At 45.6% G+C, this 17,531-nt stretch overlaps 1 protein-coding gene across 1 annotated transcript; it reads left to right on the top strand.

Annotated features, from left to right (window-relative positions):
- On the top strand, positions 1–9,262 carry acsl3b (acyl-CoA synthetase long chain family member 3b). The gene is made up of 15 exons (XM_037458684.2): positions 1–229; positions 1,767–2,267; positions 2,679–2,856; positions 2,943–3,052; positions 3,193–3,331; positions 4,165–4,315; positions 4,480–4,603; positions 5,033–5,104; positions 5,283–5,422; positions 5,549–5,721; positions 5,855–5,929; positions 6,023–6,214; positions 6,308–6,422; positions 6,511–6,668; positions 6,840–9,262. The coding sequence occupies exons 2-15, from the start codon at positions 1,917–1,919 to the stop codon at positions 6,995–6,997; spliced, it is 2,136 nt and encodes a 711-aa protein (XP_037314581.2). The 5' UTR covers positions 1–229; positions 1,767–1,916; the 3' UTR covers positions 6,998–9,262.
- The last annotated feature ends 8,269 nt before the right edge of the window (positions 9,263–17,531 follow it).

Genomic DNA, 17,531 nt, shown 5'->3' with positions numbered 1-17,531 from the left:
CTGACGTCATTTCCCAGCTTCCGGGCTGTTAGCATTGGCCAAGTGACGCTCAATTTTAGAATTTCCCTTAATTTTACGTACGTTTCATAACAGACTGGCAGTTCTGATTTATTACCAAGCGCATCCTGCTAATAGAATATATCAATATAATGTCAGATTACTGGTCACAGGGATAAGGAAACCTGATCCAACGCCGGCAACGACGCAGGCGTAACGGCTGAGAAAAGAGGTAAGAACGTACTGCTGTGTGCGCGCTCTGCAGATGTAGATGAGAGGGACTGATTGTCATCGGTTTGCTCAAAAAACCCAACACGTTGTCTCTAATGTGCCAGATGTTACCGCGCAAACAGATTCCAGTCTCCCCTCTGGTATCTGAACTGATTTTTGAGGATGTGGCTGATATGTACGACACCAACCGCGGGCCAACAACAGCAGCAGCAGCGGGTTAGCCGCGGATGCTAGCTGCCCGTGCTAGCTGCCCGTGCGACTTCAAGCAGTCCGCTAGCGGCTGATTCGCCACTAGCCCCAGAAACGCATTCGGCGTAGTGATGCGTGTCTTGCCGTTAGCTGGTGACGGAGTAAACCATGCTTCGGTCTCATCACCCGGGTGTGTTTGACAGCAGTCACACTTGGGGTCACGCACACGTTGTCACAACAGTGCTGCGCTTTGAGTGTCCTTGCGTTGGTATCTGCCGCGAATCTAAAGATAAGGACACGCCAATCAAAACATTGAGGGTACCAAACGCGAGTCGAGAGCTTCTCAAAGGAACGAACAGATACGGTATTACGCACGTAAATAACAGGTTGAGGTGTACATCATTAAGCGTGTTTTAATACATGTATTTCTCCGATTGAAGGACGTAAGTTGAATGATGTAGAACATGCGTCATACGATCGCAAGATCATTTAGCATTTTCCCAATTCTCATTCAGTGTTTTCAAATGTATTAAATGTCCATCTATTCTCGGATAATAATGTAGTTGTAGTAAGACATGTTGGTTTATTATTATCCCACTAGCTTTTTGTCGTTTACATCTTGTGGCACATAGCTGTTGGAATAGTTTTGTAGAGCAGGTGTGTGCAGGATCTTTTGTGTGTTTTTTCTACCCACTTGGCTGCTATTCTTCCTTCAATACAAGTGTGTCAGTTGGGTTGTGGTACATGCTTTTCCCAAAACAGGAGAAACATGTTCCACCCGTGGGACTGGGGCAGTTCATGCAACGTTCATTTAAGTGCTGGATGGTACACACACACACACACACAGACAGTTTGTGTGAATAGATATGATTCATCCACATCATAAACATGCTTCTTTGAAAGGTGATGATTGATTTTGTGCTGTAGAATATTATATTCACTGTCGCTAGTCCTGGCGTGCGCCGACTCCTTGCAAACTATACCGCGGCCACGAGGGAGCGCTCAGAATAGCTGAGCTCTGGGAGAGAATCTAAAAATAAAAATCAGCCTATCAACTAATTAAATACTCATTGTAGCACTACTATAGTTAATGTTGATGTCGAGTGTCTTAGCGTCATGCCTTTTACTTGAGGACGGGATCATTAAGGCCAGCATATCTGGTGAAATGGATTGTTGACTGACAGCCGCTCTAAGAATAGACAGAAATGGTTCTTTAGGCAAGCAGGGATTCATTTACAAGGAGGCAGCAGCACACTTTTGATTCTGCGTCATATTTCTGAATGTGCTGATGCATCATTTGTTTTCCACACCGTACTTCTAATATTTCCCTTTGTGTTTCTCTGTTGCAGGTTCGGTTGAAAGCCACCGCCTGCGACCTTCAGCCACAGCGGCGACTTTGTGTGAACACCGAGCGAATCGCCGAGCAGCGCAGCCCGTCACTGCAGGTCCGCTTGGATTCCCCCGCGCCACCGCCTTCCCCCCTCCCCCCCCCCAAAAACATGCAGCTGAAGGAGGACATGAACCCCGTGCTGCTGCAGGTCTTCCGCTCCGTCGCCTGGGTGTACTCTGTCATCACCTTCATACCCTGGTACTTCTTCTCCGGAGCCGGCACCAACTTGGATCGGGCCCGCCGCATCAAGGCCAGCTCGATTAGTGGACACCCGGCGGGGCCTTACAGGGCCGTCAACAGCCAGGAGAAGCTGTCGGCATTGCTGCACCCCGGTGTGGACTCCCTGGACAAAATATTTGAATACGCCGCAAGTCGGTTTCCAACGCGAGACTGTCTGGGCACGAGGGAGGTGCTCAGTGAGGAGGACGAGCTCCAGCCCAACGGCAAGGTCTTCAAGAAGGTGAGAGTCGGTCCCCTGTTCCTGTTTGGTCTGTGCTTCTCAAGCGGAGGGGGGGGGGGGGGGGGGGGTATGGATGTAGAAGTGTATACGGGGGAAGCTTTGGGTGAATCTGTGGGATTACTGGATGTTTGCCAGCGACCGCCGGGCTCACAGAGATGTCTGCCACTGTGCACAGTGGGAGGAATGTGGCAGGAAGGGTGACGGTGGAGCGAGGGGGGGCTTTTTTTCTCATTAGCAGCTGTTGTAGCTTCAAAAGCCCCGTAGGTGGCGCTAACTGTCAGCATATGAAGAATTATGTTTTGGTAGCAACAGGCGACGTATTTTTCTGATCCAACCCGCATTGCCTTTTTGATTATATGATTATATTTGATTATAATCCCGAATATTTCATTCAACCTCTGTGTCTTTCAGGTGATACTCGGAAACTACAACTGGCTGTCATACGAGGAAACCTACGAGGCGTCAAAGAGTTTCGGCAGCGGCCTGGCAGCGCTCGGCCAGAAGGCCAAGTGTAACATCGCCATCTTCTGTGAGACCCGAGCGGAGTGGGTCGTAGCAGCACAAGCCTGCTTCATGTACAATTTCCCCCGTGAGTGCCGGGGAGACCGATGCTTGTGCGTTCTTCCAAATGCCGGCGCGGCGACTGACCAACCTAACTGGCTTTCAATTTGACAGTTGTGACGCTGTACTCCACTCTGGGGCCCATGGCCATCGCTCACGGCCTGAACGAGACGGAGATCACGCACATCATCACGAGCAAAGACCTGCTCCAGAGCCGCCTCAAGGTACCTGCGCTGAGACTTCGCCGAGTTGCGCGTTGTTTATTTTGTGTGTATCGGTGCTATTTGCATTAATACTTCTTGTTTTTCCAAATCTTCTCTTCTCGCCTTCATACCTGCCTCCCACACCCAACTCCACGTGCCAGGCGATAGTGTGCGACGTGCCGAGACTGCAATATGTCATTTTAGTCGACAGTAAACTGACGAGCTGTCCGAGCGTCCCCAGAGGCATCATGGTCTACAACATGGATGCTGTGAAGGCGATGGGATCCAAGCCCGACAGCAGTGAGTGTTTAAACATTGTGATTAAAAAGCTTTTCTGATTTATTTATTTTTATCGGGGAAATGGAAGCGCGCTGATGGGGGCTTAATGCAAAGCCAACCCCCTGATGATTAATTGGAGTGATGTGCTGTGCATGACCGAGTCAGGAAGAGGTCAAAAAACACTCTCACAACAGCCAATGTCACAACGACATTGGTTGACATTTTAGGAAAATTGGTGGAAATAGAAGTTTGGGTTTCATAACGATCTCTTGAGCTACTTTTACCATTTTCCCTGAATGTATTTAACTAAGACAATGCTGGAATTTGTTGATCGATAAGGTACTGCAAAAATATAACATACATGTGAAACATTATGTTTCCTTCACAAGCATGAAAAAAACAGGAAGAACATTGAAGATTTGCACTGTGATAAAATGAATGAGGGGATCAGGTAGAAAGAGACCCAAAACCCTTTGCAGCTTTATTGACTATTAGTTATTCAAAATCTAGCTTTTTCCATCTGAGAATTTGCAGTTTAGTTTTTTTTTATTTAATTGAAATTCAGATTGTCTTTGCTGCTTTATGGGTTTTTAGAGCAACACATGCATTTGGGTCTTCATGGCACGTTTTAAAGATTAAATGATTTGACGAAAATAACATAAGAAAAGTGACAATAAAAGCAGCTGTTAGTGGCATCTAAATATTCAGATCCTGTCGTAACATACAGCTTTTTGAAATCATCTTTTTACATATTTGTGAGTGAGCAAGGATTCCTCACACACACACACACACATATTATTCAAATGAATAATGCTGTTTACTGTGTGATCCATTTCACCCTTCTGCCTGGGCAGTGGTGGTAGAGCGCAAAAAGCCGGAGTCCACAGACATCGCGGTCATCATGTACACCAGCGGCTCCACGGGCATCCCCAAGGGTGTCATGATCTCCCACGGCAACATCATTGCCGCCGTCACCGGCATGGCGGAGCGGATCCCAAACCTCAAGTACGCCATTTCCAGATCCCCTGCAACCCACCAAATATCTCAAACTGCTTCTGAATTACATACGACATGGCACCTTTCCTCCCACACTTCACTGCCACCACCTCGCCATGTTTCCTTCTGTTTCTACTGTGGAAATGAACCCGCAACATTGTCTGTGCCGGCAGTGAAACGGACACATATATTGGCTACCTGCCATTAGCGCACGTTTTGGAGCTCAGCGCGGAACTCGTGTGCATCTCTCACGGCTGTCGCATCGGCTACTCCTCCCCCCAGACCCTAGCTGACCAGGTCAGTGTATAAAAGTGTACACACACACACACACACACACACACACACACACACACGCCTCGTGGGCAGTGATCAATGCGGTGTCTGAATTGAATGTGTTGCGCAGTTACTCTTGGTATGGGTACGCAACTAGACTCACCAGGAGGTGTCAGTGTGCAATAAGAAGTGGGGGGACTCTCGGACAAAGGGGCGAGCCGGCACCGACCCGATTCAGGCATTATGTGTCCCAGTTGTTGCTGCTTTGGGGCTGTGTCTGTACAGCTGCTAATTAAAAAAAAAACGTATATTTTGGCTTTTTACATTGTCGTCTAAAAATGTAACGACATTAGGTAAATTTAGATTCCATTCAAGATGCTTGGATTAGGTTAGAAGATCTATGGTTTATTGTCACCTTTACTGAGTTCACAGATGTTTATATTCTATTTTCAGTCTACCAAGATAAAGAAGGGCAGTAAAGGGGATACCAGTGTGCTGAAACCTACTCTCATGGCTGCTGTACCAGTAAGTCTTTTTTCCTCACTTCACAAAACCCATCAGATTGTATCTGTAACATGGCCTCGAATTGACATTATTTATAAACTACAGTCAGACCACCAAATAAGCACTAAATAACAGCCACAGAGTACACACTGAAAATGCCAGGAGTGTGACTGAAGCTTTCTCCACCTCACGCGCTTAGGAGATCATGGATCGAATCTACAAGAATGTGATGACCAAAGTAGAGGAGATGAGCAAAGTCCAGAACACGCTCTTTGTGCTGGCTTACAACTACAAGATGGAGCAGATCTCCAAAGGCTACAGCACGCCGCTGTGCGACAGGTGAAAACCAGCATCATAGTCCGAAAAACACTACAAGCCTCGTATGAATTCCTGTCAACACGGAGTCTCAGCGATTCATTGGGAATGGCCCTTCACTCACCCTGTCACCGCCGTGCACTTCCACAGGCTGGTGTTCAAACGGATGCGTGCGCTCCTCGGAGGGAACATGCGGGTCCTGCTCTCTGGTGGCGCGCCGCTGTCGGCCGCCACACAGCACTTCATGAACATCTGCCTGTGCTGCCCCGTGGGGCAGGGCTATGGCCTGACGGAGACCTGTGGAGCCGGCACCATCAGTGAGAGTAAGAGCGCGGATTTCTAATTTTTTAGACCCCCTTCCACCCTAGTAAATACGTTGATTTGTACACACTACCCCCTTTTTTTTAAACAGGAGTCTCTGCTGCACTCTGGGTTTTTCTTCTTCTTATTTTGCAGTTTGGGACTACAGCACAGGGCGGGTCGGTGCGCCACTCGTTTGCTCCGAGATCACGCTGAAGGACTGGGAGGAGGGTGAGTCGGTCGGGGGGGTCAACAACCCGCGACCAATGCATCGATGTTCTGATAATTCAGGTCTGTGCTTCCCCCCCCCCCCCCCCCCCCCAGGTGGATACTACAGCACTGACAAGCCCAACCCACGGGGGGAAATCGTGATTGGCGGCCCGAACGTAGCGATGGGTTACTACAAAAGGGAATCCCGGAACCGCGAGGACTTTTACGTGGACGAGCACGGCCAGAGGTGGTTCTGCACCGGGGACATCGGAGAGATCCACTCTGACGGATGTCTTAAGATCATCGGTACGGCAGGAAATCAAACGGGTGCATGTGTGGCGCATGTATGAGGAGTGTGACGTGTGAACCCCCCCCCCCACTTCCCACCACCCCTCACAGATCGCAAGAAGGACCTGGTGAAATTGCAGGCAGGCGAGTATGTGTCTCTAGGAAAAGTGGAGGCGGTCTTGAAGAACTGCTCCCTCGTAGACAACATCTGTGCGTATGCCAACAGGTAAACATCACAGCCGGTGTCCTTCCTGTTTATTCTCTCTAGCCAACTGTGAATTTAGGATGTAAACTCTTGTGTGCTCGTTCTTTAGTGACCAGTCGTACGTGATAAGCTTCGTGGTGCCCAACCACAAGCAGCTCATGGCGCTGGCGGAGCAGAAGCAGTTGACGGGCTCGCGGGAGGAGCTGTGCAACAACGCCCAGATGGAGAAAGAGGTCCTGCGCATCATCACGGAGGCGGCCATCTCGGGTAGGGAGGCAAAGCCTGTCCGTGCTCTTTGTTCTTTTTTTCGTTGTGCTGTTGCTGATACACTGATAACAAGGTGTGGAATAAAGAACCCAAAGTGGAGGCTCTCCCTGATCTTAACTGCGCTGTAAATGTCTCCCTAACTTGTGATTCTGCTCTTCCCCCACAACCCAGCAAAAATGGAGCGGTTTGAGATCCCCAAGAAGATCCGACTGAGCGCCGAGGCCTGGACGCCAGAGACCGGGTTGGTCACTGACGCATTCAAACTGAAACGCAAGGAGCTTAAATCGCACTACCAAGACGACATAGAGCGGATGTACGGGGGGAAATAACACACGCAAATACACTCCAGGCAACATGTATATAGCCCGGCACAACATACAGAGGGAGCTCAGAAGCCACTTTACTTGGAGAAGGGTTATACTCTACAGGCAGAGAAGACACACAAATTACTACAGACACATAGGAGCATCTCGTGCACCTCCTCCTCAGCTTCCCCAACACCAGCTTCGATCAAAAGAGGAGGGGGGGAGGTGTCGCACAAAGTAAACTTTCACATGACTCGGTGAAGCAAATGTCAAGCTCTATGTATATCAACGTCCCTGCTCCACCCACCCACCCCCTCCCGTTCTTTTTGGAGTCTTCCTTCAGTTCAGATGGTCGTGTACTTGTACCTGGCAGGGAAACGTGCTCGCATGATCCCTCCTGTGCTTTAAGTGAGTGTTAGGTGGGAATCAATGCAGGGATCTTTTATTGATTTCTTTCTTTCTCTTCCATGTTTTCTTCAGGTTTGGTATGTCAGCTTTGAAACCATTTGAGTGTTTTTGTGTGTGTGTGTGTGTGTGTGTGTGTGTGTGAAGAATCAGTGTTGCAATGCCATGAGAGATTGAGCATCAAGATGTTGGTTTTTGTTTTTTAAACTGACATTTTCCTAATGTTATTTTATGTCTAACATTCTGGGTCTTCTTTATTGTCCTATTTTTTTTATTGCCAATTTGTTTATGCTTATTGACTTTTGTTTACAAGCTTTTTATTGTCTTCTCGTGTCCCAAAGTTTCTTAATGTAGTTGTTTCCATCCCTGCTCTTCGCCCCCACCCCCCTCGCCGCTCACCACTCCCAGGTGCGTCCTAGCCGCTGTGTCATTGGTGGTTTTGTTGGTTCACTGACGCGCTGTAGCCCCGCTACGCATTCCTCCTGTCAGGACCGATATTCTGGGGGGACGTCTCCAAAGGAACTTTGCCCAGCTTGTTTCATTAGTTAGCCCAGTTACATTTTGGCGCAACTGTACATGGTTTACCTTTTTTCTTTTTTTTTGCCGTTGGTCTACTTACTGTTACTGGTCTCTTTTTTTTACTTATTAGTATGAACTACAAACTGAATGTGCAATATTTATACACAAATTTTAAGTATGTAAGAAGGAAAACAAACTGGCCTTTAGCGGCCCCTCCGTCGTGTTGAATGTTTAGGCCTTTTGCTCATAGGGGAGGACCTGTAGGAAAATAAGCATGGGATTAAAGAAGAGGGTGGTAGAGAGACACTGATGCAGCCCGTGTGAACATGCTGTGCTTAACAATGTAAAGTCCTTAAATAATGCTTTTTAATAAGACTATAAAGTGGGAAACAATACTTGACATTGGAGAAATTGATGCATGATAGAAAGTGTGCGACTGTACCAAAACACTTTGTAAGAGAGAAATGAGGGGATCACACTCCAGTCGAACAATTGAGGACATTCCTTATAAATCGGCTATGTTGGTGCATAACATAAAAGAGCAGATAACACTTCATTTGTTTTTGCTGTATGATACTGTATGTGCTATGTATATAAAAGGGTCAACTGCCATTCATTAGATCCCCCATATAACGTACACATTCATTACTGTATTTCTTTTAAATCAGTGGCAATATTCTATTCATTTTATGGGCAGATTATTAATTGTTTGGCCAGTGGTCCATATTTAAGGGCAACATCTCTCCCACAGTTGCTTTTTCCCAAGGCCCATTGCAATAATAAAGATACAATCAGGTACTCTTGACTAGCCAGATGTCTACTAGCTCAACGTAGAAGGGTAACTTTAACATTAATAATTGACAGTACTATTATATTGCCATTCTTTTTTTAATAGAATTTCTTTTTCCTGACATTTCAGTGGAAAACAGCGGGCTGATAGCTGTTTTTCAAAGGTGGCAAGTTGCCTTTGAACACACACAGGCGGTCTTCAGGGGTCTTAAAAATGGGAAGAACTCCCTGTGTTTTGATGGCACACAATGGCGTGCCCCGCTACACCCATTTCAGCTAATGGCAAGACAAAGACAGTGGGTGGTGCAAAGACCACTTGTGTTGTTCTCACTTGCTTGACAAAAAGGGGAGGTGATCAATGATTGATGTTCATTCAAACTATTATATTGTGCAGGTGTAAAACTCTCCTGTTGATATATTTAATGACCTCCGTTTAGAACAAGTTTTCGGGGTCTCCTTGTTTTGCGTAGTCAAGTGGGCCGGCGAGCCGTCCTATCGCGAGTGTCTCTTTCCTTATTTATTTGTGAGTTGGCCTTGACAATTCTGAAATAAATCCAATAAAGAACGGTGTAATTACTGCTGCTATTTGTGTGTTTTTGAACTGCGTTCAACGCCTAATCGCAATCTGCACGGCAGAACATGTGACTGATGGGATCGGCAGCTTAATCAGAACCCTGAAACCAGTTTCTATGGCAACTAAAGGCCAGTGTGTCTCTGAATGTGTGTTTGGGTGAATGTGGTTTGTGAAAGCTGTTTGCGGACACACATGGAACATGCAGTCCTTAGATCAAACCTTCAATCAGAGGTGATTCTTTTTTTAATCTTTTTTTCATGGCAGAATAACTATCGTTGACAACGTGTTGACTGAGAGACATGTGAAATCCTTTGATTAATGAGGAGACGCTCTGCTCGCAGTGCCTTCCATGCACACCGGCTACGTTGCTGCAATGAATCAGAAGGCTAGAGTCAAGCATTTTAGCAAAGTGGGAATTTAACTAGAATGAAGAGGATAAATTAAGTTATAATGGTGGCACATTAAGAGTATCCCTTCCACTACTATTATTGTAAAATTGTTGATCTATAAAATGTGAATATAGTGAAAAAATGGTCCATCGCAGCTTTCGGTGCAAAGAGTAGCTGTAAGACCATGGAGACATGAGCGATTCTTCTAGCCCCTCCTCCCCTCCCCTCCCCTCCCCTCCCCTCCCCTCTCCTCCCGTTCCTTCCATCCAACCCTATGGGACCGGAGAGTGCGTCAGAGGCATAATGCTCCCTTCATTAGCCCACCGGTTGTGACGCAGACACATACACACTGAGTTCCTTAGCCACAGAGACAACAGCACCAAGCAGCCAGAAACTGTGAAGGACATCTTCCATATTGTTTGAATGTGTGTGTGTGTGTGTGTGTCTCTATCTCTGTGATAGTCTTCTCTTTGCTCTCCCACCCTTTATTTCAACTTTTTCTGTCTGCTACTCTCTCTCTCTCTCTCTCTCTTCCACTCGCACCTTCCTCCCTCTTCCTGTCTGCCTATGACTCAGAAGTGCGCAAAAACTTTTATCTGTGTTTGTGCTTTCATGTGCACACCGACGCGTGGGCCAATAGACCAAGGATGAGAGGAGCTCATCACTCTGGAAAGGTGGGTGACAAACATATAATAACATATATATAATGAGAACATATAATAATAATAATAATGACATATCTGAGGCCGAGCCATGGTGGTACAACGAGGACTGAGACTGAGACATGACGCTGGGTTGGAACCAGACTCTCCAAAGTACAGCGGGGATCGGCCTTGATTGGAGATATACGGTGTGGTCCATCGCTACAGGCCAATGCTGTGCAGCGAAGCACTGTTCAAACACATTAAATCAAAGGCATCCGTAGACCCAGAATATTTTACTTACTAATACAGAAAACGAAATAGAAAAGATGTGTTGACTCATGACACATTTTGGAGTGATATAGATGCTGTAAAGCAATGGGACAAGCAGATGCAGGCAAATCTTTAATCCCAAGCTACATTGGGGGCAATACAGGAGAGCCCCATCACCTAAATGGAAAATGTTTTGGTTGACTGTCTTCCCCATATTGTGGCCCCTCCTGCTGATTTTGTTTTTGTCAAGCTGACCGTAGGCTGCGGTTACACTGGCTGCACCGTGCCAGGCACACGCCCCAACTTATCTGAGCTGGGTCTTCGTGATGGGAGGGCCGAAGTGGAGGTGGGAAATCGTGTGACGTCTGACAATGAACTTTGAGCAGAGAGAGAGTGTGTGTGTGTGTGTGTGTGTGTGTGTGTGTGTGTGTGTGTGTGTGTGTGTGTGTGTGTGTGTGTGTGTGCGTGTGCAAGGGGGGCGGTGGAGGCAACCGATATGTCTGGGCGATGACTCACCGACGTATTTATAGCATCAGGATGGAGGGAGGGTGGTGCGGAAGTGGAGGAACGAGGGGGCAAGTGCTTTGGGAGTCAGCCAGCACGGCATCATCGCACCGCTGACAGGGAGCGGCGGGGGAAGAGACGGAGAAGAAAAGGGGGAGACGAGCAAAAAGAAAGAGGTTTGTTAAACAGGCGAGGCGGAGGAGAGGAAGGGTGGGTCTCTGAGACTGAGCACGTTGGAAAGATGAGAAGTTGAACTGTCAAGTAGAGCGGCGGAAACCAGAATAGAACAGCATTCACATGAGAAAGAGCATGTTTTAAAAAGTTTCTTGTTGTTGTTGTTTCTTGTTAAAAAAAAACTGATGTGTGTGCCACAATGCAGAAACAAAAACCAGAGCATGTGGACAGAATTGGACAGAATTGGGTTTCGGATAAAGTCTGCAGTCTTTAATGATCATAAAAATCCCCACAGTTGCCAAGACACTGTACATTTCAAGTACCACATAAAGATGGTACATGCATGACCAATTAGAGAGACCAAAAGACCCAAATCAAATAAGCACTATTTGGAGCTTTATAACATACATGTGATTATGCCATTCATTGGGTGATTATGATGCACAGGGATCATGCTGCTGCAAATGTGTACCTTATTACTAACCCATTGAGTTTCTCATTCGGCTTTTTTTATTGGCATTCTTCATTGAAAAAAATCCGCATCCTGCCTCCCTCTCTAAAGTGCGTCACGCTGCATCCCCTTACCATAGACACCAACACAACTCTGCGCTCATATAAGGCCGTTTCCACACGCACAAAAGTACACTCTCGGTTTGTTAACGAGGGATGAGTCAGAGCACCAAGGTGAGCACTCGCAGCCTTTAATATGTACAGGGGGGATGGAGGATACTAATAATGAGAGGAATCAAGTTTGACAGGTATGGGGAAAGAAGACAGGGAGAAGAAGCCAAAGATAAGTTCAGGAAAGACAGAAAATAGAAAGACGTGTATATATATATATTAGGGCCGGGACTTTAGCGCGTTAATTACGATTAATTAATTACAATGTGAATTAAGATTAATTAATTACACAAAAAATAACACATTAAACCTTTTTTACGCATTTTTACACTTATTTTTTGCACCGCGGAACGTTTCTCACTGGATGAGTTTCGGAGGACCGATTATACTGAAGCACCAACTAGCAGAGGTGTGGACTCGAGTCATGTGACTTGGACTCGACTCAGACTCGAGTCATGAATTTGATGACTTCAGACTCGACTCGACAAAACGTATCAAGACTTGCAACTCGACTTGGACTTTAACATCGATGACTCGTGACTAGGGTTGGGTATCGAGAATCGAGAATCGAATGGAATCGGAACTAGCTTTGCGATTTACCCGGTATCGTTCAAAAGTTTAAAATTCGATTCCTTGTTTCGATTCTCAGTCCGCCGGCGCCGACCGGAAATAGAAACCGCTGAACACCAACGAAGAAGCGTCCACTGGAAGTGTTGGCGTAACAGCGCGATCGAACATGGATAGCGTGCGTCGGCGTTTCAAAGTGTGGTTACACTTCTCGAAACAAACCGAAAACTCGGCAAGAAACTCCCGGTTGTTGTGAATTTGTGACGCATCAGACCAGTGCGCGCGCGCGGGTGCCGGGTGGCCCGAGCGGAGCGGCCCTATCTGTTAAAATGAGCAGTGAGGCTGGCGCTGCAAAGAAAAAAAAAGGTTGTACTAGCACTCCCCGCGTCGACCGCCAGCAGCCCCCCGTCAGCGAAAGTGTCCCTGATTTGGGGTTGGGAGAGTTGCGCGCCCTCCCCCCCGTGTGCCCCGTGTTTGACGCGCTGCCTCCTCCTCTGATTCCAAGGGTTCGTCCATCAGTGGGAGCAAGGTAACGTTTAAGTACCTGCAGTATCATACACTCACGTGTAAATGTGTTTTTGTGAGGTTTCAAAAATAAAGCTCTCTGGAGGAAAGTGTACCCCTGTTATTTATAATGTTTATACAATATTCAAGTTCATAGTTTGATATTTATATTGTAGTTGAAAACAGCCCTGTTAGAAATTCATAGTAAAGTTAATAAAAAGAATTAATATTGATGGAGAAGGTCAGACTATTTCCTTCAGAAAGACCCTTGGTTAGCTAGCTCATTTAAAATATCTTAAACTTAAACTTTTTTGACCCTGCCTCTTAAAAGAATCGGAATCGAGAATCGCTGGGAACCGGAATCGAAACAAGGAATCGGTATCGGAATCGGAATCGCTCAAATTCAAACGATACCCAACCCTACTCGTGACTTCACTTGGACTCGAGCCTTTTGACTCGAGAAGACTTGCTACTTCCCATGAAAACTGGGGGATAACATTTTCACACGGCCGCGCCGCTCTGTTTATCTGCATCTGTCAAAAAAATGTGCGCCACCTGTATGCAGAGAGCGCGCGCTGCCTGCACGACATCCAATCACTGCAGTCCATTTTACCGTATCAACGAGACAGCTCGTTCATGCTTACAAAAATCTAGCTTTTTGAACCCGGATTCAGACTCCGATGGAAATCCTCGCCAACATTATGTCAACGTCCGTTTTAAAGTACTATAACACAGTCACAGTCGATCCACCATTACCCTTCCCTTCGTAGTCTAGGTCTGTGAGGCAGCGCACCCAGGGTTCCCCGTCCCCACTATAATAAGAGGACTTGAAATAACTCGAAACTAAAATGAGACTTGAGACTTGTTGGCTTTGACTTTTGACTCGATTTGGGACTTGCCTCATCTTTGACTCGACTTGACTCGGGACTCGAGGGCAACGACTTGAGACTTACTTGTGACTTGCATAACAATGACTTTGTCCCACCTCTGCCAACTAGCGTTCATGACTTCAGACAACAACAAACCACAGTGAACATGAACGAAGACGCTGACGAGACCGTGTCGGTTGGCCCCGTGAATGGGACATTTTATTATAATAAACACACGGATGGAAGCGTCGATAAGAGCGTGGTTGTGTGCAAGCTGTGCAACAAGGAATTCGCATCGAGCCTCAAGTATCACCTCCACGCAAAACAATTAGCAGCTAGCGTGGACGTTAGGACCCACACCCAACCCACACTGCACCAGATGACTGGTTTAAGGACCAGGGTAACTAAGTCCACGTCTGAAAAAATAACCAATGTTCTGAATGTACTTGAAAGTATTGGTCTACTTAAAAAAACATAGTTTTCAGAAGGTGTACTTACCTATAGGCTACCTGAATTTCTGAAAGTACTATATTTCTAAATATGCTATTGCTACACTTGTCTGCTGGAATTGGTTGAACAAAAATAAAAATCCATGCGAAAAAAAATTACTTCTCACTGTTCTCAGGTCAAATATTTATTCAATTAAAATGCGATTAATTTTGATTAATTAATTACAACGCCTCTAATTAATTAGATTAATATTTTTAATCGAGTCCCAGCCCTAATAATATATATATTATATTATATATATATTGACCTTACATATATTTTTTTATAATAATTTTTTACCTATTATTTAAAAAAAATCTTTTCTTTTTTGACCCTACATATTTTGACTTTTTTCACAATATCTTTTTCCCATGACATGACTAGAATGATCTTAGATGGAGCAACCTACACGTCCGTCTCACTAATGCCAAATGCCCCAAATTTCTGTACTTTAAACCTTATCTGGGTTCAACCCTCAAGGGACATGGTGGCTCTTCCTAAATCCTTTTTTAGTTTTGGGTAACTGACATTTATAAAAAATCATAATGGGATATTGCCCCAGAGACGGATTGGTGCATCTTGGAGGATCAACCATGCTATTCATCCTTCCTGCATTGGTAAAGGCACAAGTGAGATGAATTTGAATGTAACAGACAATTGGAGGGTGGATGCACTAAAAAGGGTAAACAAATCTACACCCTGTGCCAGAGTGTCAGTTTAAGGTTGAAGTAGACAAACATGTGATTGTCTTGAAAAATGCCCTCAGAGGCTGTAATAAGTTTCATGTCAGTGTGACCACTGAATGAGACACATCTGCTCATCTTTACTGACTCATCCGGCCTTCTCTCCCGTCAAAAAGGTGGAACCCTATAGGCTATGTAGCATGGCTAATAAGTGATAAAAGCTTAATTAGCAATTAACATCAAATTTAGTCAATTCATCATCCAAAAGATTCTTCATCATAACTCAAGTGAACGCGCCTTGTGTTTCTGCATAACCCCCAGGGTACACTTCTCTGAAACAACCAGTGGGGACAATGCCCCCACAACTACCTCCGCGGTAGTGCGCTCAAGACTTGGCAGGAGCGGGATCTGAACCCACTGGCGGCGCTTACAGAGGCTTTCGGCTCCTTCTTGTACCCCTACACTACCAGTCCTGGTCACATTTTGGCAACTTTGATTCTCCTATTTAACCTTGAGCATGTGAGTTAAACCTCAAAACTCTTTTTAAATGCTATTTCCACATCTGGGCTTGAACCCACAACCTTCAAATGCAGTGCAGGCTTATGTCAGCAGCTCTTCCGATGTGCTAATTCACCACACACTAACAAACCCTTTGTTTGTTGTATTTAACCTTGAGATTGCTACTCAAACCTGAAGTAAAGCTAAAGGCTCAAACCAAAGACTGGGCTTGAACCCACAACCTATAGAGTAATGACAGTAGCTCCTCAGCAGTTGTTCCCTAGTACTATTCAAGCACATGCCTCATTGTGTCCGTTTCTCATATTAGACCTTGGGATTGTTTACTAAACCTCAAAACTGTTTCAAAGTTTACAGTTTGAAGCCCTGACTGCAACCAAACCCTCCTTCTGAGAGAGCAGGTTTGAACTGAGGATCCTCCACACTTCAGCCTTCCTGCTATCTCTCTGCACTGTTCCACCACACACCTGTTGATGCTTTTGAATCCAACCTCAATTCTCATAGATTCTCATATATATATATATTCTCAATATTTTCAATCGAGTCCCGGCCCTAATATATATATAGATAGATATGAAGAGGCTTTAAGAGGTCGTCTGGGTAAATTCCCAGCTTTTTTCTCCTTATTTCCTATTACAGGCTAATCCAATGAATTTAAATGCCAGTGTCGGTTTCCCTGAGCAAGACACCTAACCCCAAACTGCTCTCTGTGGGATGGGTTAAATGCAGACAATCATTTTCCCACAGGCATTAATAAAGGATACTTTCTTTTTCTTCTTCTCAAAAATATGAATTCAAAGGAGTTAAAAGAGTTATCTTTCTTGCCCGTTTAAATGAGAAGATAGATACCATGCTTTCATGTGACACTGTTCAATCAATCCTCTCATTGAACTCTAAAAGCCACACGTTTCAATAAAAAATATGAGTAGTCTGCTGCATAGAGATATGAAACATAATCCTGCAATGTTTTCCTGGACATGTGTCTTTTAAAAAAAGGATATGCACAAATCTTCAAAAGTTCAAATCTCCACATTCATGCCGTTCCAGACAGCACCTTTCTTTACCTAATTCGGCTCCATACTGGACACCTAATCAGCCCAACTATGTTCCTGGCTGAAACCACCTGCCTCCTGAAGACAAGGACCACTCATTGACCACATTAATTGGTACAAGGAGTGAGATAACCTGGATGGGTACAGGGGGAGACGTAATGAATGCAAGCCACTGAGAAGATGTCCATCTTTGGAAAGGAATCGACTAATGGAGGAGGGGAGGTAGATACCAACCTGTGGGAAGACATGATAGAAGCAGAGCAAAGGCTTTGAGGCAGCGTCACCATGGAGATGTCGGTTGAAAAGAAGGTGAGCCATGACAACCGGCGTGCCATTCTCTCCCCGCCTCATGAAGGGGTGATGGGGGGTGAAGAGCTGAGGAGGAGGGAGAGGAAAACAAAACGAAGCGAAAGAAGGGCCGACCGTGGCCCTGACGCCTCGCTCCTTCTTTCATGACGATCGTCGTGCCTTTTTACAAGTTTATCCCATTTGAATGTTGCAAAAATCCGGTGTTGAATGTCTTTCTGGATCTTTAACATTGGCTGGTTGAATAGTAAGCCCTCGAGCTGATATGGTGTCAAAGCCAGATTCTGAACACATTCAGAAGATCAAAAGGACCCGAGATGCAGCTTTTTAAGCCTGTGTGCATGTTTTTTTTTGTTTTGCTAGTTAGTTGTGAGAACATGCAAATGAACACATGCCCGTGTGATTTTTGTGCCATAGTGACGCACACAAGCCGCTGTCGAGCTGACATCATCCTCGCTCCGCAGCTTTGACGGACACGTGGACAAACAGCAGCTGGGTCCCCAATGGTCAGCTGTGGGTTTAGACCCTGGAATATTGTACAATGTGTTTTTTTCTGGCAAGAGGGAGAACGACAGTGAAATGAAAATGGCCAATATGGATCTGGCAGAATGTGTTCAAACCATTCCCAGTAAGTTCCATATACAATACCACTATGTAACCAACAAAAGGAGAGAGTACAAACT

The sequence above is a fragment of the Pungitius pungitius genome, chromosome 15, assembly GCF_949316345.1.
Source record: "Pungitius pungitius chromosome 15, fPunPun2.1, whole genome shotgun sequence".
Lineage (NCBI taxonomy): Eukaryota > Metazoa > Chordata > Actinopteri > Perciformes > Gasterosteidae > Pungitius > Pungitius pungitius.
This window is presented reverse-complemented; position numbering and strand designations above follow the sequence as displayed.

Coding starts and splice junctions, on each gene's coding strand:
- acsl3b (XM_037458684.2), top strand. CDS start 1,917: ATGCAGCTGAAGGAGGACATGAACCCCGTGCTGCTGCAGGTCTTCCGC. Junction 2,857..2,942: donor CTTCATGTACAATTTCCCCC/GTGAGTGCCGGG, acceptor TCAATTTGACAG/TTGTGACGCTGTACTCCACT. Junction 3,332..4,164: donor GGGATCCAAGCCCGACAGCA/GTGAGTGTTTAA, acceptor CTGCCTGGGCAG/TGGTGGTAGAGCGCAAAAAG.